This window comes from Chaetura pelagica, unplaced genomic scaffold (genome assembly GCF_000747805.2).
Source record: "Chaetura pelagica isolate M959 unplaced genomic scaffold, ChaPel_1.0 scaffold36, whole genome shotgun sequence".
Taxonomy (NCBI): Eukaryota; Metazoa; Chordata; class Aves; order Apodiformes; family Apodidae; genus Chaetura; species Chaetura pelagica.
The window spans coordinates 1432119-1456288 of NW_009953726.1; the positions used below are offsets into that span (position 1 = coordinate 1432119).

The following is a 24170-nucleotide window of genomic DNA, read 5'->3' on the forward strand; positions in this document are numbered from 1 at the left end:
CAGCAGCCCAGCGTTTGCCTTGTTGCTACAGACTTCAGCCCTAGGGATGGTGGGACAGGGAAGCTCTGGAGACCCAATGCCAGAGAAGCAGGTGCCACTCCTCCCTGGGGAGGGCATAATCTACCTGTATTGTGCTGCTGAGCTCCATCTTCTTCTTCTCCAGCAGGGCCTGGGTGTTCCCCCAGCCCTCCTGTAACTGGCTGAGCTCCTCCTGGAGAGCAGTGCTGGTCTCTTGGTCGGAGACACTGCGCAGCTTCTCCCCGACATCGACGACTAAGAAGTACATGGTTCTCCACCTCTGAAGAATCACTGCCTTCCTCTTTAAAAGAAAAATAAATCATTTCAGTTTCTAAGCTGCTCCTAGCAAGCTTTAGAAGTGCATTCCTGGCATTTCACTTGGGAAGAAAGGAACACTCACAAATGGAGTTTCAAGGCACTAGTTTCTTCACATTCATGAACAAGTAGTGAATAGATCTTCTATCTGCTCTTTTACTTTAAAAAAAAAAATCAGATTCTTTGTGATCTTCTGATTTATAAAACTCCACAATAGCTTTTTACATCAACAGAGTGAAAGTGCAGCAATTACAACAAAATAGAAATTCAGTTGTACAAGTCATTCAGAATAAAGAAAAAAAAAACATGTTAAGTTCTGTTAGCACCTCTGGAATCAACAGCTAAGAAAAACTTTTAGAGATAACAGCTTTGAATCATGACATACTCCAAGTGAAGTAAGACATCAATAACAATTTGCCTACAACACAAGCAGGTATGATAATTGTTTCTTCCTGTAAAACAGCAGCAAGCGGGAAGGGCAGTTTGGAGTCGGAGGGAAAAGACTTTCTGGCTTTTCTTACTAAGGAAAACTGATTTTTTTGTTCCTTCAGGCAAACTGCAAGGCCTGCATTCAGCAGCCTTGTCAGTAAGATGCACACTGACCTAGAGGATACCTGCTGACCAGGGCTCCCTGGCATCCTGCATTTCCATGTTCATATCAGTAAAATTTTAAAGCATACAAGGCTACTTAAACAACAATTTTGATCAGGAAGTTTCCTAGTATAACAAGCCTTTCACAATGTCACTTTTTTTTCTCATCTCTGGTCAGCTTTAAGAAGAAAGTTTCATCGGGTGGTTTTTTTCCCAAAAAGCATGTGATTTTAAAGCTTTTTACCTTACTGGACAGAAGTTGTTTCAGTCTGAGGAAAAAACCCCACAGATTTTAGATTTAAGAGAAACAAATACAGTACCTTGCAATCCTGAATTAGATTTCTAAGCTGGTAAAGGCTATAGCAGTCCTGGCTCTTCATAGCTTTGAGGAAGCTGTTTGTATCATCAAGAAATCTGCTGAGACTCCGCAGGGAACTCCTGAAGAGCTGCCACTGGCTCACGAGCCCATCGATATCTTTCTTCCTCTGCTGAACTGTCCAGATAACGTTCTGCCACTGCTCCTTCAGCAAAGTGAGCTTGGAAATAAACTCCGTTCTGAAAATGACAAGTGTTGAGTGTCAATGGATTTTGACCTCATGGCTGCATTTTACAGTAATTGTGATGAATTTCCATTTCCAGTTACAATACCCAACTATGCAAAAAAACTCTATGCAGCTCAGCCCTACTCTCCATATGCCATCTTATAAGCAATACAAAAACCCTTTTACCTGATAGAAGAATGACAATGCAAGTCATTCTTGCTATTGTGGTATAGCAACATGCATAGTATAGAAACCACAGAAACAACATGCACTAAACACTTCTCTGAAGGACAAGGTCAGTGCAAGTGAGACAAGGTCTCTGATTATGCTACAAAATTGATCTGTGCTTTTCCCAGGCTGTAAGCAAGGGTTCAACCATCATTGTATCCTGCAGCAGTAGGACCTAACTGCAAAGTGAAAAGGCTCTGTGTTGTTATTGAACCTAGTCAAGCAGTTTTTTGGCCTCACAACATGGATCCAGCAGATCTAGCTGGAGTGATTAAGACAATCACCATCTATCAATTCTGCTCCTGTGCAGGAGGCCATGGCCCACACATTAGCTCTTAGACAAACACCCATGTTTGTGGGGCTAGATTCAACACAAAAATCCAGCAGCTTTGCTTAATTTAGCTCTACATTCCTGTGCAGCTTTAAGCCAACCTATGGACCTCATACTGAAGTGGCTGAGGGGAGTGCACACACTGTCCTGCCAACCCTCTGGAAGCAGCAAGCTCTGGCAGAGAGGAGTCATGTCTTGACAGAAAAAATGCTTGTGACATTTCAACCTCTGTTCACAAACATTCCTTGATGCTTCTCACTCTCTGTTGATTAAAAGAAAAGTGTAAGTTCATACTGACAAAAAAAACAGATTTAGCTACCACATGGGTTGGGTTGTGTGGCCAATGATTCAATGCTCTGTCATGTGTGCCAGGAGCCACATGGACAGTCTCACACCTCTGTACTTTAAAAAGTAGAGGGGTTTAGGAAGAGAAAAAAAGGATCCTCCTCAACAGTTACAGTTTCAAAAACCACAGCATAGCAGAAGACAAGGAAGCCTCCTGTCCTGGAGCAATTATTTTTGTTAGCCAGAACATCCAGTTCCTATCCACAATGCAGTGGGTTTATGTCCTGATGGGAGCAAAGATTCAAGACCAACTCCAGGGAAGAGATCGTATTCACTGAATTACCAAGATCTTAGGGAGAAAATAAAAAAGGTTACCTTTTCTCTGCTTCTCCAGATTCCAAGGACAGTAGAACTTTGTTTATGATAGAATCAAATGTCTGCTGATTTATGGAAATCTCAGTTTGCAGCATCTGAAAATACCATGAGAACAACAGTTTTAACTATTCACTGAAACAGCTTTGCTGTGAAAGTTGGTTCTGCTCCTCACAAGTGACAGCTTTTATATAATTTTAAATGCTGAAAGCTCTGTTATTTTTAAGTGCTAGTGTCAAACGCATCCTAAAAGATTCCACATTTTTTGGGTATCAGGAGGAATTTGCACATATGTGATAGCAGAATCCACTGGGAGCTGTGTGTTACAGGTAATCAGTACAAAGCCTAAAGTTTGCTGGACTCAGGAGAAATGCAGTCCAGACATAAGCCCATAGAAAAGGTATAAAGAAGCTACATATAAGGGTGAATTTAGTCTTTATTACAATAAACAAAAGTTTATTCTATCAATAATTTCATTGCCATGAATGAAGGAGAGGTCTAAGTTGTCCTGATTAAGGGAAAATAACTTTCTGTAGGTGCTAATGAATATCACGAACATGCAGAGAGATAACACCCCATGGAATTAGCAGCAGCACTTCAGGCAGTGTGAAGCTCTGGCCCACTGCAGCTGCACAAAGTCCACCCTAACAGTTCATGAGCTGTTGCATTCACCACGTGATTTTTCCCCCATATTTTGGTTGTTTTACCAAACTCCTGCCACTAGGACAAAGTCTATAGATGGACTGCTTAGAACTGCATCCACATGCTACTGCTAGCACGCAACGTACCTTCTCTGAGTGGATACTGCCACACATGTATAAAGCACTAGTGCTCTCTGTAACAAATTCCAAGTGTTTGGAAAAAATGCCAGTGAAAGAGACTGCCACCAAAATCTAACAACTGGTCAAAATGGAAATATGTTGTCAAAATATTTCATTTTAAATCCAGTTTTTCCAGAAACTGGTAAGGTTCATGCCAGATCACCAGCAAAATGCCCAGCTAGTTCCCACAGGCTTCAGCACTGTAGGACAAACAGACAGGCAAGTAACGTCAGGGTTGGAGAAATCTAGGACTTCCATGATACAGTACTTGAGAATGTACTCCTAAATGTCTTTTCCATCCATTTTGGAAAAGAATTTTCACATTTCAAGGTTTTCTTCTGAACAAGCACAAGGCCACATTTCAAAAGAGTGAAAAACTCTTTACAGAAGAACATCTGTAAAACTCTGTCCAGATGTAATTTCAAAAGGCATAGTATTTTCTAGTGATTTTGTCCCCACCTTCACCTTTCAAGAAGATGCTTCAATTTTTAGACTTATCTGTACCTCATACACTCTCTGTTGCTCTTGAAGTTCTTCAAACTGTCCTGGAATATTTGTTTTTAAGGCCTCTTTCATTTTTTCTAGGAATTTCATCCAGTTTTCACATTTCTCAAAGAATTTCTTTTCATCTTCTTGAGTTCCCTCAAGCACACTGCAAAACAGAAGAAATAATCAGAAACTAATGTGTTGAAAGGGCAGGAATTCAACTTGGAAAGCCCCTAAGAAAACTAAGAACAGATTGTAAGACTTCCCATGCTTTCATTTGGCTTTGATTTTCCTCACAGAAAAGGGAATGGTTAGCAGTGTTTTGCCTTTCAGACCTGCAGCGTTCCAGAGCAGTTGCTGTTTTCTGACTCCACTGCCGAGTCAGGCTCTGCATTTTCTTCAGGGTGAAGTCACTGAGTGGTAGCCTAATGCTTGCTTCATTCAAACTCTCTATGCTTGGAGAAAGTGCAGCAAGCTCCAGTGTGTGATTCTGGAAGAAAAAAACCCATAAATTTAAATAAATTAATTAATTAATTGCAAAAAATGCTGCCTTTCTTTCATCGCAAAGAAATACAGAAGCAACTTCTGTAGGAAGCATCTGAAGGTTACGTATCCAAAACACTAACCCAAAAAACCCTAACATTTCTGAGTTAACTTCAAAGAATACAGGAAACAAAGAAGTTAAATTCCCTTATACTAGGCCCCTATTTCCAACAGAACTGAACAGATGCTCAAGAGCTGGTACTTGCAGATTTGTTTTGCACTCTCCACTGAGGGCAATAGGGTGGCTCCAGAACAAAGCTAGGGAAAAGCATCTCACGTCAACTCCAAATCTATGATTTTCCTCCCCACAATGCAGACATTTGGCCTGCAATGTGTATCTAGAGTTTTTATGAACTTAAATAATTGCTTTTTGTGCTTTGGATGAGATTATAGTCACTCTGATCAAAGTGCTGTAACTATGATACTTATAACAAAGAGTTTCTTGAAGTAGACAAGAGCTGGTATCCTATGAACACTTAAATCCTGAGAATATATCTTTTTGCACTTAGGAATCCAAACCTACCATGAGCAATTCTGAGTTGTCTGTTCCTCCCTCTAGACAGAGACTATCAAAGGCATCTGTGCAGTTCTTGACATGACCCTCCAGTGTTTCAAGGCAGTTCTCAAAATCCTCCAGTTGTGAAAGGTTGAACTAGGGTAAATATTGCATATTTATGGTTAATTATTATTCAACAGACATATTCAGTATATTAAAAAGGACCATAATCGTATTTTCAGGAAAATAAACAGATGTTAAATCCAAATTCCAAAGCATTTAAAACCCACTAACTGAACTTTTTCAGTTTTTGCACTGAATAAGGGGAAGATTTAAGCCAAAGCAGAGAGCAAGAAACCGGATCTCGAAATCCTGAGAGATTCATGCATTTACAAAAGGAAATGGCGCATCTGAAATACCTTTTTTGTAGCTTTGGGCTGTTTGATTTGCTGTGAAATTGGAAAGCCAAAACTTGGTTTATCAGAAGGAAGAAACTTGTGAAAATGAGCTTCCTTTGAGCTACAACACACAGGGCCTGCTCCCACGTGCCTACAGGCAAGGCTGTGCAGCTTACCTGAGCTTTGTGGGCTGAAATATCTAGGGCTGGAATTCAACCTTCAGTTTGATTCAATTTTATTCATTAGGTTGGTTTCTTTGAGTCAGGGAGAAGAGCACTGGGGAAGCTTTTTCTTGCAAGAATTAAGCTCCCCATCTCTTAGAACACATCATTTTTACAAGGAATGAATGGCAAAAATTGGTGCAGGGAGTGAGACAGTTCTGTGGTAATGCTGGAAAGTTATGCCAGAGAAAATTACTGGCCAGAAATGAATTTTTTCATGGAGCAAGAAGTTCACTGGGAATATGAGAAATGTGTTATATTCACAAAGATACCTGGCTTCCAGCCATTGAACTGTGCTGGTAGATGGAGTCATAAACAGCTGGCTGAACATTTTTTTTATGAATCTGGGTTTTCTTTAGAACAGAACAATTGATGGAAACCTGGGTTTTTCACAGGAACAGACTAGTTTTATATCAGTAAATGCAGAGCAGTACATTTGCTTCAAAGTTTTCTCAGGAATACCTGCAGAGAGGGGAAGTCAATTCCACAGCACTCCTGTGAGCAGAGCATCTTATGAGGAAACCTGGATCCAGGTCCCTCCCTACTCTGCCTGAACAGGGATGTGAATCTGGTCTTCAAAATTACATCAAATGACCACAGTTTTCCGTTGGTTTGGGGTACATGGTGTGCATTCTTATCAAAGCAAAATGAAGCCCTTAGGCTTCTCCCAAGACAGAGCTGAGAAACCTTGACAACTTCAAAGTTTATAGAATAAAAATACATTTCCTAATCTTTAATCATCTGGGAATCCCATACTGCTTGACTGTAACAGGCCCACTTACAAAGGCTTGTAAGGGCCACACAAGCAGGTAAGAAGGGTGAAACCCTTCCTTCATCTGTCCACCTGGCTTCACGTGTTATTTCCTTCCACAGTGGATCATACTGTCCAGCTTTTCATTTCAATTCAAGAAGAACAGGGCTCTCATCACAGAATCACACAGTGTGTCCCTGGCTGGAAGAGACCTCCAAGATCATCCAGCCCAGCCCTAGACCTAACAGCACAAGCTCACCACTAGACCATGTCCCTCAGCACCAGGTCCACATGCTGTTTAAATGCATCCAGAGATGGTGACTCCACCACTTCCCTGGGCAATCTATTCCAATGCCTGACAACCCTTTCAGTGAAAAAATGCTTCCTAATACCTAACCTAAACCTCCCCTGGTGCAGCTTGCACCCATTCCCTCTGGTCCTATCACACGTCACCAGGGAGAAGAGCTGTCCCCCTCATCACTCCAGCCTCCTCTCAGGTAGTTGTAGAGAGCAATGAGGTCTCCCCTCAGCCTCCTCTTCTCCAGACTAAACAGCCCCAGCTCCCAAATGACAAAGTTCTCTCACACTGATGGTGAATTTAATATTAAAAAAATTACCTCACATTCCTCTAGCTTCCCCTGCAACATCTCTTCCAAATAGGATGCTCTCTGGAGTGGCTGCAGCTTCTCCAACAGAATGGCTTGTGCAGCTGACCCAGCCTGCTGCTGTATCTGATCAGCCAGCAAGTACATCTGGGTACGGCATCCTACGATGTTCTGAAGGCCAGGCTGTAAATTCTGATGAGAGAAGGGGAAAGAAAATTAAGTCAGCAAATTAATCAGATGGTCATTCATGTGCCACTTTCATTTAGTATCTTTTGTTGCTGTAACTAAGCTCTTTTTGTTGATCTCCTCTGGGAGCCAAATTTGGCTTGTGGTGAAAGCTTCAGCCTTTTACTCAGAGGATAATGGGAATTGTATCCATTGACTCTAGTGCTGGGAAAGGCACAGTTCAAAGTTCAATGGAACACCAGTGACTTCAGGCAGGGGGGTATTACTGCTACGGAGGAGATTAGGGAGAGAAATCAGAATCTCTCTCTACAGAAGCGATTTACACTAGCAGATGGAGAAACTGGCCCATGCTGCAGCTGAGAAATGCTTCAGCATTATTACAATATTACAAATGCTACAATATTACAAACATGCCAGTACATTGGATCCCTTAGTGACGGAGGACTGCGGTTTTGGTTTTGTTTGCTCCTATTTAATACAAAAATGATGCTACAAAATTAAACTCTAGAGGCAGCACAAGAACAAGGGGAATAATTCTGTACTCATTCCATGTACTTGATTTTTATTTTTTTTTGACCTGGACAAAGAATAGCAAGGTGTCATCTTGAAATTTACCTATTTCTAGAACTGTCATTTACTTTTAGCCATCAGCCCCCCTGGGATTTGCCACTGTATATTGTCTTTCCTGTGAGTAATGATACCAGGCTTGTGACTGATAGCAAATAGCAGACATGTTTCCCTAAAAAGCAAAATGTCTTTTAGTTTCTGAATCATATTATAAACTGCCACCTCAGTCATTTAGTAAATATCCCATTTTGATTTCTTCCTCTCTATATAGGACATTATTTTTCTTTTTTTGTGGTGACAGAGTTCCATAAAACTGTAATCTTTCCTAATATATACCAGAGAAGACTAGAGAGGTTAGAATACAGTTTTGTAATACACAAGTATTTTTTAAATACACACCACCCATATGCCACACCACTGATTCCCATTCTTCTAGCCACTTAAATCACAATAAATAAATAAATAAATAAATAAATAAACTTCAAGCACAATGAATTCCATGTGTCCTACCCACACACCAGGACAGGATCTACAGTGCTAGTGGCACTCTAGTGGTCACACCTTGCATAGTAGGTGCAAAACTCTTCCCAAAATGTCTAAAAAATGTGATGCCTTTTTGATGACATATTGATGAATTTATGTCACATCCACTTATAGATCAAAAAACCGTGAAAATGTTTTGGTCCAAGTTTTGCTGCTGTCAGTTGTTTCTGACATAAGAAGAAATAGGTAAGTTCTCTTTCCCATAATGTAAAGCTTCTTATTTGGGCACATGCAAAATGGAGTACTTTGGACTTCTTCCAAAATGTGGCTAGAGGTTCATAAAGCATGATGAATCATTGCTCTGTCCTGAAATTAGAATTATTATTGCAGTCTGAAGAAACCAAAAATGTCAGAATCTAACAACAGCTTTGCTGCCTGAGAGAGTCAAATGCACCCTGTGGTCTCAGCATGAGACTTCATTTGCCTAAAGTTAGAAGCATTTAGAATAATCTAATGAGCTCAGAAATCTGTGAACTTACCAGACCAGGCCAAAAAAAAAGTACCAAACCCAAATAAAACAAATTTGAAAACTGTTAAAGACCTCAAGATGGTCCTGTGTTCTGGAAAACTGTTGCCCCAGCTATTGTTCCAGCAGATATTATCTCTCCTCCCAATCAGTGCTCCACAAAGTAAGTAATTTCTGGTTTAATGATTCTTTCCAACACAGGCCTGATTCTTTATATAGAGCAGAAAGGGGCAGAAATGGAGCATGAGTGTGAAGGTGGTAAGATACTGGAACAGGTTGCTCAGGAGAGCTGTGGGTGTCGCCTCCCTGGAAGTGTTCAAGGCCAGGTTGGATGGGGCTTTGAGCAACCTGTTCTAGGGGGAGGTTTTCCTGCCCATGGCAGATTAACTAGATGATCTTTAAGGTGTCCTCCAACTCAAATCATTCTATTATTAGTTGATTGCTTCCCTCTTCTCTCTTCTCATCCTATGCTAAGTCTAGTTTGGTTTGGTCTCAGGATCTGGTCAGAGTATTTAAAGGAAATATAAAGGTGCCTGTGAATGGAAAAAAACACACAGATTTTATGTTTTCCACTGACTGGATTTGGGGGAGGGGCAAGAAAGAAGAGGTTTCTTTTGGTTTGTTTCTCAAAAAGAAATCCTGGTTTGTACCAAGCAGCAGAAACATATTCACGTACCTTTATATCCTGTATCCTCTGTGTCAGGTTTTCTATCATGTTATCCTCAGGCAGGTGAGCATCCAAGAGTTGAGTGCACTGCTCTTCGTGCTGTAGTAACTTGGCTGCTGCCTCAGTGCATGAAGCATTGTAAGGCTCCCAAAGCTGCAGGGTCGCTTGGGCCGCCCGCAGTTGATCTGTAATGTCTTCGTTTACTGAGTTCCACCTGCCAACATAGCAAAGGGTAAGAACATTTTCCTAGTGGATACTCCTCCAGAGTATGACCTGGTGTAGGATTCCTGTGGGAGTTTCTCTGCATTCAAACCCAAGTTACCGAAAGTTACCAAAGCCTGCTGATGTCGCATCATCTTGTGCTTTGTGATCCATCACAAAAAAGGTTCTATCAGCTCCTCCTCACACAGGTACCATTAGACAGGTCAATCATATTAATATTGATTTTAAAATGTGACTGACCTTCAAGTCCTGCCTCAGGGACTTCATTTTTTTTTTCCTTTAAACACTAATAACTGGGGGGCTTTTCCCCAAGCTCACCTGGTGCGTGCGTGCGTGCACTTCTGCTCAATAATCTCTGCAAAGGAGGGGGAGCAGTTCTTCTTCAGGTTCCTGGCAGCAGCCTGGAGCCTGGTCCAGCTTTCCTCACTGCTCTCTGATTCATCTTGAAGAGACTGCAAAATAGATTATTGCCATTAGTTGTGGAGGTGAACAGCCCAAGAAGAGCTTCCCCTACAGACTGGAGAGAATAGGGCAGCAATAATGCCACATGTTTGCAGCATGGATTAAAATGTTTGGGAAAAATATAATACCTGATCCTAAAAAATAGGAAGCTAAGAGAGAGGTAAAATGGTCTAAATGAAAAAAAATCATTCAGGAGGCCTACTTTAAACTGATGTAATTCATTTGGTTTTAAAGCAGCAGCTCATTTAACAAACCCACATCCTTGAACTGATTATAAATTAATTAACTAGAAACCAGAAATGTTTTTATTTTAAGCCACTGTCTCAGGGATATTTCTACTGGCAGTAGAGTTGGCTTCACAACTCCTGTCCCTGGCTGTGTGTTCTCCCTCCTTATAGAGGCAATTCCAGAACTCTGCCATGGACTGTATCTGTGAACGGACCCAGATTAACAACAAATAGGGTAATGAAAGGAAGAAGGTAAGAAGGTGCCTGGTTCCTTCCATTTATTAGGTGTCCCTCTGTGAGGGTGGGAAAGTGCTTATTCAGGTTTTACTGCCAACAGACATGTACCCAGGGCTCAAAGCCTCAGTCTGGGCTGCACCACTTATGATAAAACTTGAAAAAAAAAGAAAACAGGCCTTATTTACGCTGAAGCAGGGCATGTTTACACAGCTTTTCAACACTTATTTATAGCTAGGCAAGAGGGTTTTAGCTGTACCTGTAAAATGTTCGGTCCTGGGGCCAACCTGGCTGCCTGCCCTGGGTGCCCCACTTAGACTCTAACAGCCAAGCAGAGCAGCAGGACAATCCAGAGCAATCACACCTGGCATTTAAGCTCAATCTCATTCAGAGGTTGCACGGGAAACTCCAGGTCTCTGGAGAGCAACTGAACAGTTGACTTTGCCCTGGAGGAACTGGAAATGCCAGGCTTGGGGATCCCCCTGATTTGCCCCAGTGCATCCACCCAAGCCACAGCTTTTGGGAAGAGGAATCCTGGGTCCTGTACTTGGACTCCCGTGCTGTTTATATATGGTAAGATGCTCTAATGCCAGTAACACTTTAATGCAACGTGTCAGTGGCCACTGGCACAGTGGCTGGGACATACTACCCCAAAGAGAGCATTCAAATCACGTGCCTAGAGCCAGGCTCCTTCTCCAATTTTCTCCCAGCTCCCCTTCATTTCTGCACTGAGTCCCAGAACCAATGCTCAGGCATCTCCTTCCAGGTTATGCTACAGCCTTATGGCAGGGCATTCCCCTGGGAAGCACAAGTGAAGAGGCAAATTTCCTTTGCCAACTGTATTTTCAGCCAAACTTCCCTCTGTTCATGGGGATTAGACATGGCCTGAGACATTAGCATGAGGGATGGTGGTGGAGTGCACATGTCCATCTGGACTGTGTAGAACAAAGGAGCATGAAGACCTAGTGCTTCATGCGTGGATGGCTTCCAGCAAGTGCAGAAGACTAAAATGTCAAGGAATCTTTGCAACCCAAAATGGAGGCTCTGCCAGCCTACAAGTAAGGCAGAGATGGCAGCAGCTTCTCTCTTGAACCGTGGTACCTAAATTGTATCAAAGCTGAACTTATGTACTAAATAGAGTACAAAGTCTAAAACTAGTCCTCAGTACCTCTGGCAGTAATAAAAAAACAAACAAACAAACAAACAAATAAATCCCACTGACTTCAATGGCACTATAATAAAGAGGAAGCTGCTCAGATAATTTTTTCTGTCTTCTCCTCAGTGGAGTTTGTTTTTTGTTTAAGGGTGCAGAAGGAAATACAGAACTAAGACAACTTCAGTAGATTTACCTGGAGAGTTTTGATCTGTTTTTTCAAAGCTTCCAGTGACAGCACAGAAGGTTTGCATTGGTCTGTGCAGTACAAATATCTCGTTGTCATCAGGCTGACTTCTGCATAAACTTCATCATATACTCTCCACTGCTCCAATATTGACTGCATCGAGGTCTTTAACTGGGCAACCTGCAAATTAACCACTTTTGTTACTATTTCTTGGGTAGTCCTGACATATAAATCACCTTTAAACTGACTGAAAAATCCAAGCTTAATGCTCACTCCATGACAATCCACAAGAGTGTTGCAAACTGGAGTATTTTCCTACATGGCAAGGAATTGTGAAGGCTTCAAACCAAGCAGTAAACAGCATTTAGAGTGAAATGTAAAAACTTTATAGAAATACAAGTTTAACCAGAGTTCAAGGTACCACTACTGTGTCAGCCACAACTCCAGAACCCCCAAAAAGTACTAAGTACTGAAATAATGAACAGCTTACTCCTTCCTGACAAAATCAACCTGAAGAGGGAAGAAGCTGAGAGCCTTAACCTTCTTGGAAGCAGATAGCTTGATCCAGAGAGCAAGTTTCCTTTTAATGAAAAGTTGAACAGAAATTGTTTCGTATGGAAGACAATGATACTACAATACTCTGGAGAGCTGTTATCTCTCTTATGCCATTGTGCTCTAACAATGCAGGCCCACCTGAATCACAGCCTAGGAACTTCAGAATTCTCATATAAAATTAAATGATGGGTATGCTCTTTGTTTTCTGTGTATTTTTCATTATTACAGTTATTTAATCTGTATTGGGGCAGGCATGGTTTCCATTTGCCACATACTCCTAGACATTACAAACACCAATCCACAGGCTGTTGGGGATTTTTTTGTCATTTTTATCCTTCTCTATAAGTACATAATGTGTGTCCTGGGTTAGACAAAACATTAAACTACCTCAATATCTATTTTCAGTCCTTCCAATACCAGATGCTTTGAGAAAAGCATGAAAACCAGGCAAGCAAACAAGCATGTCTCCATGCACCTGGCAAAGCCAGAGACCAGATTTCAGTTCTGACTGTGCTTCACACAATGGAAGATGAACTTTTCTACACCATAATGCATGCTGAATAGACAGCATGGAACATTGTATTCTATTATTCTAGTTCCAGGCATGCAGGAATAGATGGATTAATCACCCCTATTCTCATCTGAATCATGGTATAGGTGGGAGGAACTTTAATTGCTTTTTGTAGCCTGCAGCTAATTATTGCCCACACAAGGAAGATGGAAAGACATCATACTCATGATATGTCTCTGGGCCACAGACCCACAGTCTTGAGATCAGCCTATGGAAAATACAACACAATCAAGGTGTCATGTCTCCTTAGACCTATATTTGAAATTACAGCCTGGCTCTGCTGAGAGCAGTCACCTGTGGAAAGAAAGTTGCAGTCACTGTTTCATTGCACATGCAACAGCTAGGCTGTAAGAACATTCTGCAGTTGGTAGGTTCCATACTTCAGTCATAAAAGTACTAAAATTAATGTGACCCATGGTGATTCTAAGAATAATCAAGCACTAGGCTGTCAATGATGCCAATTTATATCCCCAGCTCTACAGCAGAAGGAAAAACTTTCATCATGTACACATACAACAATTTCTCTGCTCTTTTGGTAAGAAACAGCCACATAATTTATGTTGAAACCTAAAACAAGAAGCAGTCCATTCTGGACTGACACCTCATGTGGAAGAGTTCAAGCAAAAAGGTTTAGGATTCATCAAGTTTTTGAGGAACAAAAGCTAAGCATTTACAATAGAAAGGGAATCTTAACTAGAAACACAATCACTGCATCTCGTAGAATCCTCTACAGTAAATGGTTACTTATTATCACACATTTTCATCCATAAATGTACTCACTATTATATCTTCTGCACCTATCAAGTACATCTAGATAAAGATCAGTTCCAAGTATAAAGATACTATAACTATAAATGCAAAGTGCCAGGGAGTCAATTTGCATGGGAAGACAATCTGCCAGATTCTGCTTGAAGCAACTGGAAACTACACAGGATTTGAAGACTGTGAAAGCCATTCAGGTGTGTGGAAAAAAGAGTAGTTGGGAGATGGAAAAGCTACAGTGAGAACAAGGCAGGAGTAGGCAGCTTGACTTAAGACGAAGTTCTAAGGAAAGGTAAGATAAAGAATAAGGAATGCTTAGCATCATTTTTGTACTAGTTTTTTTTTTTTGTACTAGAAGATTAATAACATTGGAGGTAAGGATATGTAGTGGAGGAAATTTGAACAGAAACAAAACTTTTACCTGGCTTGCAACACTGTCCATCATTTCACACAGCTCAGCTATTCCAAGAGACAGCACTTCTGGAGTTTGTTCTACACTGCCATTCAAAGCCACACTCTGTTTGAGCTCATCAAGAGTTTTGGATTTAGTTATGAGTTGATTTTCTAGCTCCTAAATGGAAAAAAAAAAAAAAAAAAAAAAGATACATAAGGTCTTTTAATGAGACCACAGCAAAAACCTTCTGTGAGGAGCTTAGACAAACATTCCTTCTTTAAAAATAACTCTGCAATTCTTCAGTCATGCAACACCATCAGTATTTCAACTCTGATACAGAAGAACTGCTTTACAGGAATTAAAAATGACAGTGGCTGCTTTAGACAGTCTCCTGCAGGTAGAGCTAGAATCAGTCTGCTTAATGTCAGCATGAGCACTGAACATCATGCTTGGAAAGGAAATCATCAGAGCTAACTCCTCAGCCACCGTGCAGGTCTCTTTGTGCCTTGCTAGAAGCAGAAGTTTTTCTGTTAATGCAGCTGAACTCTCCCTTGGGCAGGTCAGCACCCCAGTCCTCCTCTGCTCCAGCAGACAAAGGTAAGATAGGAACTGTTTTTTAAAAAGGAGAGTGCCTGACATTCTAACAACTTCTAGAAAGTTATTTTCAGCTTGTCCTCTTAGTCAGATGTTTTCTCCCATGGGTGAAACCCCACTGAAATCAGTGAAGATGTCTGGGAGAATAACTTTCCTATCAACACAACAGCAGTATTTTAAGCTGGCCTTGACTTGCAGGGGAAAGTTCAGCACTAAGTTCTTCATAACATGAATAAATAACCACATGAACAATGGGCTGCAACATTTTCCTATAATACTACACTTAAAGCCATATCCTTTTCCCTCCCTACTTACCGTCCCAAAAAACATTTTCAAATTTGGACCTCATTTTTATTGAGCAAATTAATTTTAATGAAATAATGCAGCCACCTGCATCCTAGCACTGTACCTTGCTGTGATGAGCAGGTTAGTGTTTTAGTCAAAAATACCCTGTGTCTTTCTCCCATTCTGACCCCTCAGTACATTTCTGAGTGCTTCAGAGAGATTCTGTGTAACAGACCACTCTAGGCAATAAAGGCAGCCTACTACAGGAGAGACAGGTAACCATGGCAATGAAGGACCAAATATTCCATGGTAAACTGTAGAGAGGGAACAGTGCACTGAATGAAAACAGGAGACTGTCAGAATAAATAGCCAAATACTCACTGGCTGCACCTGTACTAATTTTGAGGAAGCTGATGCCTTGAAAAATCCAACAAAACCAAAGGACACACAGATAGTTGAGGCTGGTGTGTGGAGACTAAATTTTCCTGTTACAAATGGGACTGTGTTGTTTCCTCAACACTTACACCACCAGAGCTCTTCAAACTAATGGAATTGACAGCTTTTGCCATGGCTGTGCTTAACTCAGAACTACTTCTTTTGTAGGCATCTCACAATAAGATCTACAATATTGTTGCACAACACTTCAAATACCATGGAAGAACAGATCCATCTTCAGTTTGAGGAAAAAAACATAAAATAGCAATGAATATTAAAAGCAAATCTTGTCTCTTTATCACCTGAACCTAACATGCTTTAGTTGAAATTACATTTATTTATATTTTTGCTATTAAAATCCGTGCAGATCTTTTGTCTAGATTCAGTAAAGTGCTATATATGTTTTTACAAAAATACAATAAATACAATGCTTTTACCTTGCAATCATCTAATGTGTTCTGTGCAGAGATGAGACTTGCTGGGGTTTGTAAAGATCTCAGTCGATCACTCTGAGCTTCCAGCCAGCTGCGTAGAGCCTGTGATTTGTTCTCATTTTCAGTAATGTCCTCCAAAATGTGTTGCAAGTCTTGTATCTGTAAGTTACAGAACTATTTTAACTTTACTTAAACCTTGTGGTGTGCAGAAACAGGGCTCGCCCTTCCACGACAAAGTTCGAGATGACAATATTTACCTTGAAAATACTACTCAGATATTTTGAAAGGAAAAGCTAAGCAGTTTTACTGGCTCTTCAGGATCTGGCCTTTTCTCTGGGAAGAAAACAAGGCAATGTGGGTGTGAGGGACCAGCCCTCAGAACCATACATGCTGGAATTGGTGTGGAAATCCCATTGTAAGCCCTCGAACAAAGTCTCGTTTACATCCCTAAAGCCTGAGAGGATGGAGACAAAGATGATGGCTGCAGATGGCCTGGGGCCTGTAGGTACAACCATTGAGATAAGGATCGAGAAGCGGAGGTGGGCAGGTCCACTCCAGCTGCTCAGGCTCATGACTCAATCAGGCTTGCTCATCCTTGCAAAACAAGGAAACTAGGCCTATAAAATGGGGCTGCAATGGTGGGCTTGAGGAAACCAACTCTCCCCCGCTGGCTGGCCCAACGCTGGATCCAGGACTGGGGATCGTCTATTATCTATCCCTCTAATATTTTCTTCTCCTACTCCCTCTCCATCTTCTTTCCTACCATCATTAAGTAACACAAGGCCTAACCATGATTTTTTCTCAGGTTGTGCAGCTTAAATATACATACACTGTACTCTTGTGATCTAAATGTCAGCCTTTATGACTGTGCAGCCTAAGATAATAATTGAAGTATCTGCATTCCTTCTGTAGTTTTAATTAAACCTAATTCAAATAGAGACCTTGAGTGTCACTTCACCGTAACCTGATCAAGGGGTATTGGATGGTTGAGCATTTCCTCAGACTGAGACATTTTAATCACTCTCCTTGGAAGGGCCAGGTGTGAGACAATGGTTGGATCCAGCCACACCTGGGCTCCTCTCTGAGACCACTCCAAAGGTTGCCCATGAGACAGCAGGACGGAAGGACAGCAGAGAGTCTCACTGTGTTCAACAGTGTTTCCAGACTTGGGGAGAAAGGCTGCTTGCAAAATACAGAGCCCTGGCACAAGCCAGATCAGAGGAGTGAGAGAGAAAGCAAAGATAATTCAGTCAAACCTTTCTGTTCAGAGATGCCTGCAGCCTGTGCCACCTCAGGTTCATCTCCCCGAGACACTCAGCGAAGTCTGTCCTTTCATACCGCTTGCTTTCCACATCACAAGTGCTCATCTGCAAGAGTGACTGGTTAACAAAATCTACCATCCACTGTTTGAAGTTCATTTCCATCATATATTCCTGGAGGGGGAGAAATTAAAAAAGAAAGAACAAAAATGTAAAACAATTAGTTTGGCAGTTTTAATTTGATCAGTTCCAATGATGCTTGAAGGCACAGTTATGGGGCATTCACAGCTTATTCTGAACACTGGCCTAAAATATTATCCTGAAAGGGATCTGGCTGTAGGAATAATTCTTAAATTTTACCATTCAGTATTTGTGTAGCTACTTCCATCCACTGAAATTTTTGCAGAAAATAACCATTAGTCTGAGGAACCCTCCCAAGAGCAAGAAGGATATGACAGTGCCTGCAGGCTGTTTCCACCCTTGTCACAGCCAAACCCCTTGCAGAAGGCCTGGACTTACAGCTCCCCACTTACCTTGTACTTCTGAAGGAGGTTTCTGACATGGGCAGCACTACATAGTGAATCTATTGGCTCCTCCTGTCCCTGCTGTTGTTCCACATGGTCCAGCCAGGTCATTAGTTCAGCAATAGCTTCCCGTGATGAAAGTTTTTCCATCTGAAGCTGGGGGTATAGCATGTAATGAATCCTCTACGCTCAGCTTGTTAGAAATATCAAGGAAGGTGTAATCTGTATTTTTAGAAAGGCTTAGGCACTATAATTGCAATTATCAGACCATGAACCTGAAGTGAAGCCCTGGGCTTCAGAGGGGCATATGACTTATATTAAGAAAAGTTTGAGAATTCAGAAATTTGAAATAAAATTATTTCTGATTATAACAGACCTTTGTATAAAACTGTGAAGATGATAGACATGTGCAAAACAGCCCAGGAAGAACACTGCAATAATTAAACTGCAGTATAATATTGGGGATATTCTTTTTAATTAAACCTAATTCAAATACAGACCTTGAGTGTCACTTCACCGTAACCTAATCAAGGGGTATTGGATGGTTGAGCATTTCCTCAGACTGAGACATTTTAATCACTCTCCTTGGAAGGGCCAGGTGTGAGACAATGGTTGGATCCAGCCACACCTGGGCTCCTCTCTGAGACCACTCCAAAGGTTGCCCATGAGACAGCAGGACGGAAGGACAGCAGAGAGTCTCACTGTGTTCAACAGTGTTTCCAGACTTGGGGAGAAAGGCTGCTTGCAAAATACAGAGCCCTGGCACAAGCCAGATCAGAGGAGTGAGAGAGAAAGCAAAGATAATTCAGTCAAACCTTTCTGTTCAGAGATGCCTGCAGCCTGTGCCACCTCAGGTTCATCTCCCCGAGACACTCAGCGAAGTCTGTCCTTTCATACCGCTTGCTTTCCACATCACAAGTGCTCATCTGCAAGAGTGACTGGTTAACAAAATCTACCATCCACTGTTTGAAGTTCATTTCCATCATATATTCCTGGAGGGGGAGAAATTAAAAAAGAAAGAACAAAAATGTAAAACAATTAGTTTGGCAGTTTTAATTTGATCAGTTCCAATGATGCTTGAAGGCACAGTTATGGGGCATTCACAGCTTATTCTGAACACTGGCCTAAAATATTATCCTGAAAGGGATCTGGCTGTAGGAATAATTCTTAAATTTTACCATTCAGTATTTGTGTAGCTACTTCCATCCACTGAAATTTTTGCAGAAAATAACCATTAGTCTGAGGAACCCTCCCAAGAGCAAGAAGGATATGACAGCGCCTGCAGGCTGTTTCCACCCTTGTCACAGCCAAACCCCTTGCAGAAGGCCTGGACTTACAGCTCCCCACTTACCTTGTACTTCTGAAGGAGGTTTCTGACATGGGCAGCACTACATAGTGAATCTATTGGCTCCTCCTGTCCCTGCTGTTGTTCCACATGGTCCAGCCAGGTCATTAGTTCAGCAATAGCTTCCCGTGATGAAAGTTTTTCCATCTGAAGCTGGGGGTATAGCATGTAATGAATCCTCTACGCTCAGCTTGTTAGAAATATCAAGGAAGGTGTAATCTGTATTTTTAGAAAGGCTTAGGCACTATAATTGCAATTATCAGACCATGAACCTGAAGTGAAGCCCTGGGCTTCAGAGGGGCATATGACTTATATTAAGAAAAGTTTGAGAATTCAGAAATTTGAAATAAAATTATTTCTGATTATAACAGACCTTTGTATAAAACTGTGAAGATGATAGACATGTGCAAAACAGCCCAGGAAGAACACTGCAATAATTAAACTGCAGTATAATATTGGGGATATTCTGAGAGCAAAACAGACACCTAGTTAGGAAAGAGGTGTTTTGGGGGCCTCATGGAGCAGCCAAGTGAGTCCCAGCACCAGCATTTTCAAGTAATTATTTAGCTCAAACTGAGAGGTGGCAGCAGTGTATCTCCTTACCTGGTGAAGCTTTTCTTGGATGGCTGGGAGCTGTATGACCAATTCTCCCCATTTTTGCTCAAACTTTGCCAAAGATGACCTAAGTGCTGCAGTATCAGCTTGCTTCAAGTGAAAGAGCTGGTTGGCAGTGCTCACCACGGATGACTTCAGGGAAGATTTTTCATCAACTTCCTTAGAGAATGTCTGAGGTGCACAGGAGAAATTTAAGAGAGGGTAAATATATATCTATTTAAACAAAGAAGACAAACCAGATCTTCCGTCACAGGATGAACTGCCTCAACAAACAGATTTTAGCCAGTTTTCAAAGTTCAGAAAACCTAAACTCAGCATGTTCTGGCAGCAAGTAAAGCTTTTTTCTGCCTAGATTGCTCCACAGGAATTGTGAATATCCCCATCCCCACTTCACACAGTGGTCCAGGGAGTGACCCCAGTCCTTCAGCTTCTGACTAGGTCACACCTACTGGTCCCACCTTCATGATACTTTGCTTTCCTACTGTGCAAGACTCCCTCTGTCAGGCCTCATATTGGCACTGAACCTCCTGGCTAGTCATACAAGTGAAGCTCAGCACCTGGGAGCAGCCAAAGACATGAAATGCAATTCAGCATGTTTCTCTTCCCTGAGCTTGGCTCACCACCTTCACAGCCCCACTGTCTTCACCTCTGCTCCCTGAGGCCACACTCCAGTTCCAGTTGGTAAGTGGCCCATCAGCTTGGCTGAACTGCTGTCTCTGGTATTTGGCATCAGGAGCAAGACAGAAACCATGCTATTTCACTGTAGGTGCATAGGCCCTGGCTGGGCTGTGATGTGATACAGTTGGGAGCTCATTACGAGAGGATTTTTATGCACTGTGGCTGGCCACCCAGTCTGAAGAAAGGTTTTTGCTAGCCTCCCATCCTCATGGCTTCCCACACAGGTCATGGGGTGGCTTTGGGGCACACAGCCATTCAGTGCTACATTCTGCAGGCAGCTTCTGGGTCATGGCAAATACAAAAACCACTTGTAAGGGTCCTTTTCATTGGAAGTCACAATGTCTTATCTAAATCTGACAGGAGAACTGACTTACACACAAGCTGTTGATGTTATCCCTGATGGTGGGAAGATCTTGTGACACGTTGAGAGACTGCTCCTTCCAAAACTTCATTCTCTGCTGAGCAGGATCCAGCCACTTCACTAATTCCTCTGAGTCTCTGTTGTAGCTACAAGGAGAAAACAAAACACACAAACTTCTAGCTGAGTTTAGGATACATTTCTCACCCTCCAAGTTGGCTTCTGCTCTGTGAGGAGGCACGTGCTATTCTGGCACCTATCCTGCTACATAACCCTGCAGAAGCATGGCTACACCATGGACTGATGTGCAACACAGCAGTTCTGCTGGAGGTACACACAAGACTGTTCCCATCAGCTCTTTTCAGCTAGTCTGCTCTCCCTGAAAATATCCTCTTCTGTATCCACCCAGAAGTTGTCAGGACATGCCCACGTGGGTGCTGGAGGTCAAAACCACCAGAGGAGACTGTGCACACTGCAAGATACAGTGCTGAATACACAGCAAGGGTAAAAACCAACAAACACTGGCATGCTCTGTCCACAGTCCCAGTCCAGCTGGCCTGAGCTCAGAGCACACAGACCAGGTGCAAGGAGGGCTGAGCTTGGTGTGTCAGCTGGTGGACTGGGCTGCAGGGCCCCAGACTATCTCCAGGACTGCAGAGAGAGTTGGTTTGGGCCATGTGCAAGCATTAAGCATGCTTGGGTTCTTCTCACTTTGGAGAGCTTCAAAACACAAGTTGAGGCAGCATTCCAGCCAGGCCTTGAATGTCTGTGAGGTGGAAAGTATACATGCAGGGACAGGCACATGATGCCTTTGCATGGGAATCCAGGCTTGCTTGCATTTGTAGCAGGCCAAAATGCTCAGGGCAGCATGACCAGAGCTTCTGTTAACATTTCCAGTGTCCAAACTGCAGCACAGTGCAGATGACTCTCAGATGCACTGACTTTGCAGTGGCAGCAATCAAAGCATTGGTCCTACAAAGTAAGCAGGAAGTGAAGCACTTGCCCATGTGGTGAGGGGAGATCAGCTGGGTCATAAAGGGCCACTTTTCTGATCCACACTGCCTTTTTTTTTTTTTTTTTTCCCCTCATTTTTAAGTTAAAGGAGTGATGTTACTTATTAATTCACTGCCATATTTCAGAAAATACACCTAGAGGTCAGAAACTAATTTCTGGATATCTTAATTGCTTTCTGAGTTATACCCACCTGACCAAGAGTTTGAGTAACGTATGAAGTCGATGTAGTTCCTGGCCAACTTTTTTGGTTAAGGACAACCACTGCTCTTCCACCTTCCTAATCTGGTTTCTTATTTCTGGACAGCTCACAGCAGTCAGCAATTTCTTCCCTTCTTTCACCATCTGGTACAGCCTGGCATGCTTTTCATCAACACTGCTTTTGATTTGCTATCAGAAAAGGGGAAGTTTGAAAAACAATAAAATTTGAAGAACTGAAAACACAGCTAGCAAAACACCTGCCATTTATTCTGACATCTTAATCTCACATTCCCTTTGTCATGTATTTCATTTTCCAAACAGAAGAAATCTGTACTTTATTACATGTAAAAGGGAAAAAGATTATGTTTATGTTGCTTCCTCTGGATAGATCAAGACAGTTCTCAACATAATTTCATGCATTATCAGAACAACTGTGTTATGATTTGAAGGACTTTTTTGACACATGTAAACCTCAGGCTGTGGACAAACACTCTCCATCAGATCTGGCTGCACTGTCCAAACCTGTAACTGTCCCCAGCAGAAAGTTATTGCCTTTCTGTCCTCACAGGGCCTTCTGGCTCCATCCAATTTAAAAAATATTACCAGCGTTTTGAAGGAAGCTGTTGGGATAATTATTGAATAATGGTGGCAAGGAGGAATGAGGAGTGAACAATGAAGACATTAACACAGGAGTGGTCTGGTTTGCTTAGATGGGTGAATAAAGACAGAACATAATTTTATCTTCTCCGGAAGTAGATTAGTTCCAGGGAGAAGGCAGAATGAGCAATTAGGTGATGTGCAAGTATCACACTTCTCTCCAGGCAGAAGGGGCTTGTACAGTATTTATTATTAACATTATTATTATTAATAGGGATACTTCTCTCACAGGAGATTAAGCCCTGAAGAATTTTATTCTGCTCTGTCCTTGAAACGGTGAAGCTCCAGTGCTGGGACTCACACCAAAAGCATCTTGTAAAGCCTCACTACTTTGTTTCTGATGTCTTTAAAGACAAATAAAGACTTAAGAGCAAAGAGTTAAAAAAACCCAACCAACCAAACAAACAAAAAAAAAAATCTTAAAAAACAACAACAAAGGAAACCAGGCAACCTCACAATCAATGGCTTTAAACTTACTGCACGTCTTCTGGCTCAGTGCAAGTGACAGGCAAAACTGCTAATGCAGTGGGTCCTCTGAGGACTGAGAAAGGTCAAACTTTGAGGATACATCATTAGGTTCATTGAACACTGCTTCTCCTTATTTTTGTAAAACAACCATAAAGGCTGCTTTTATATCCTTATATTTACAGGTGTTTAAAAATCAGTCAAAATGTTTCCAACTGGACTTGATGCACTAAATAGAAGTGTAGCTCTGCCAACAGAAATTAAACTGGGAACAATCCAGGAGCCTATCTGCCACTCTATGCAAAAGGAATTGTATTCTCTTCGGTCAGATAGAAATCAGGCCATCTCATTTTCAAAACTCAAGATTTTAGAAGGAGCTAGTAAACCTCTAGTTTACCTTCTAACTGGTTGCAATAGAAGGCAAGCCTTCTTACCTTCAGAGTTCAGATATTTGAAGGCACTGGGTTGATTCTCCTCTTCCACAGGTTTTACATCATGGTATGAAAATAATTCCTGAATTACAGAGAGGTGACTCTGTGTTCACCCCAAAGCTCCCTGCTGTCCTTGGGATCCATGTAGCTTGTACACCATCTTCTCCCAAATATTTCATTTGAAGACCAAGTTCTAAAGTAGCTACAGTCATTACTCCCACTTAAACAAACTTGTAGGCCCTGGCTGAAATCAGCAGCCCCATCCTATGCTACTTTAAAATGTAACATATAGGTTTTCAGCATGCATCCACACAAGACATGAACACACCAAAAATAGTGCCCTGCAAGCATCTCCTCATGTTCTAACTGATCTTTTGCCAGCTCTATAGATCCACAAACAAGTCCAAGAGACAGACACATAAATACCTGTAGAAGTGCAATCCTTTCCATTAATCTTTCTTCTGTTTCTTCAACCAAATTCACTGAAGGCAACATAGAAGTAAGTGCCTCTAACTCCTTATTGAAAGCTAGGCATTCATCATCAAATTCCATCCATTCCTAAAAGATAGGTTGCATTATTAACATAGCACACATCTATCTCTGCCTTTTTGTTACACCAGACTGAGGCCTTAAGGCTTATTCTAGCATCACTTGTTCTTGCTTTAATGAAACAGAACAC

The 24170-nt window shown here is 41.7% G+C and overlaps 1 protein-coding gene across 1 annotated transcript in view; it reads right to left on the reverse strand.

The window, feature by feature from the left end:
• SYNE2 (spectrin repeat containing, nuclear envelope 2) overlaps positions 1-24170 on the reverse strand; it is a 165656-nt gene that overhangs the window by 37454 nt on the left and 104032 nt on the right. Inside the window, exons 80-97 of the mRNA XM_010000671.1 lie at positions 23918-24049; positions 21931-22127; positions 20743-20875; positions 19679-19861; positions 19082-19228; positions 18546-18722; positions 15951-16106; positions 14227-14376; positions 11927-12097; positions 9973-10106; positions 9442-9646; positions 7016-7195; positions 5056-5184; positions 4325-4479; positions 4008-4155; positions 2686-2780; positions 1245-1479; positions 125-319 (exon numbers count right to left, since the gene is read on the reverse strand). Of these exons, the coding sequence (XP_009998973.1) occupies positions 125-319; positions 1245-1479; positions 2686-2780; positions 4008-4155; positions 4325-4479; positions 5056-5184; positions 7016-7195; positions 9442-9646; positions 9973-10106; positions 11927-12097; positions 14227-14376; positions 15951-16106; positions 18546-18722; positions 19082-19228; positions 19679-19861; positions 20743-20875; positions 21931-22127; positions 23918-24049 (2922 nt within the window). The remainder of the gene's footprint in view (positions 1-124; positions 320-1244; positions 1480-2685; positions 2781-4007; positions 4156-4324; positions 4480-5055; positions 5185-7015; positions 7196-9441; positions 9647-9972; positions 10107-11926; positions 12098-14226; positions 14377-15950; positions 16107-18545; positions 18723-19081; positions 19229-19678; positions 19862-20742; positions 20876-21930; positions 22128-23917; positions 24050-24170) is intronic.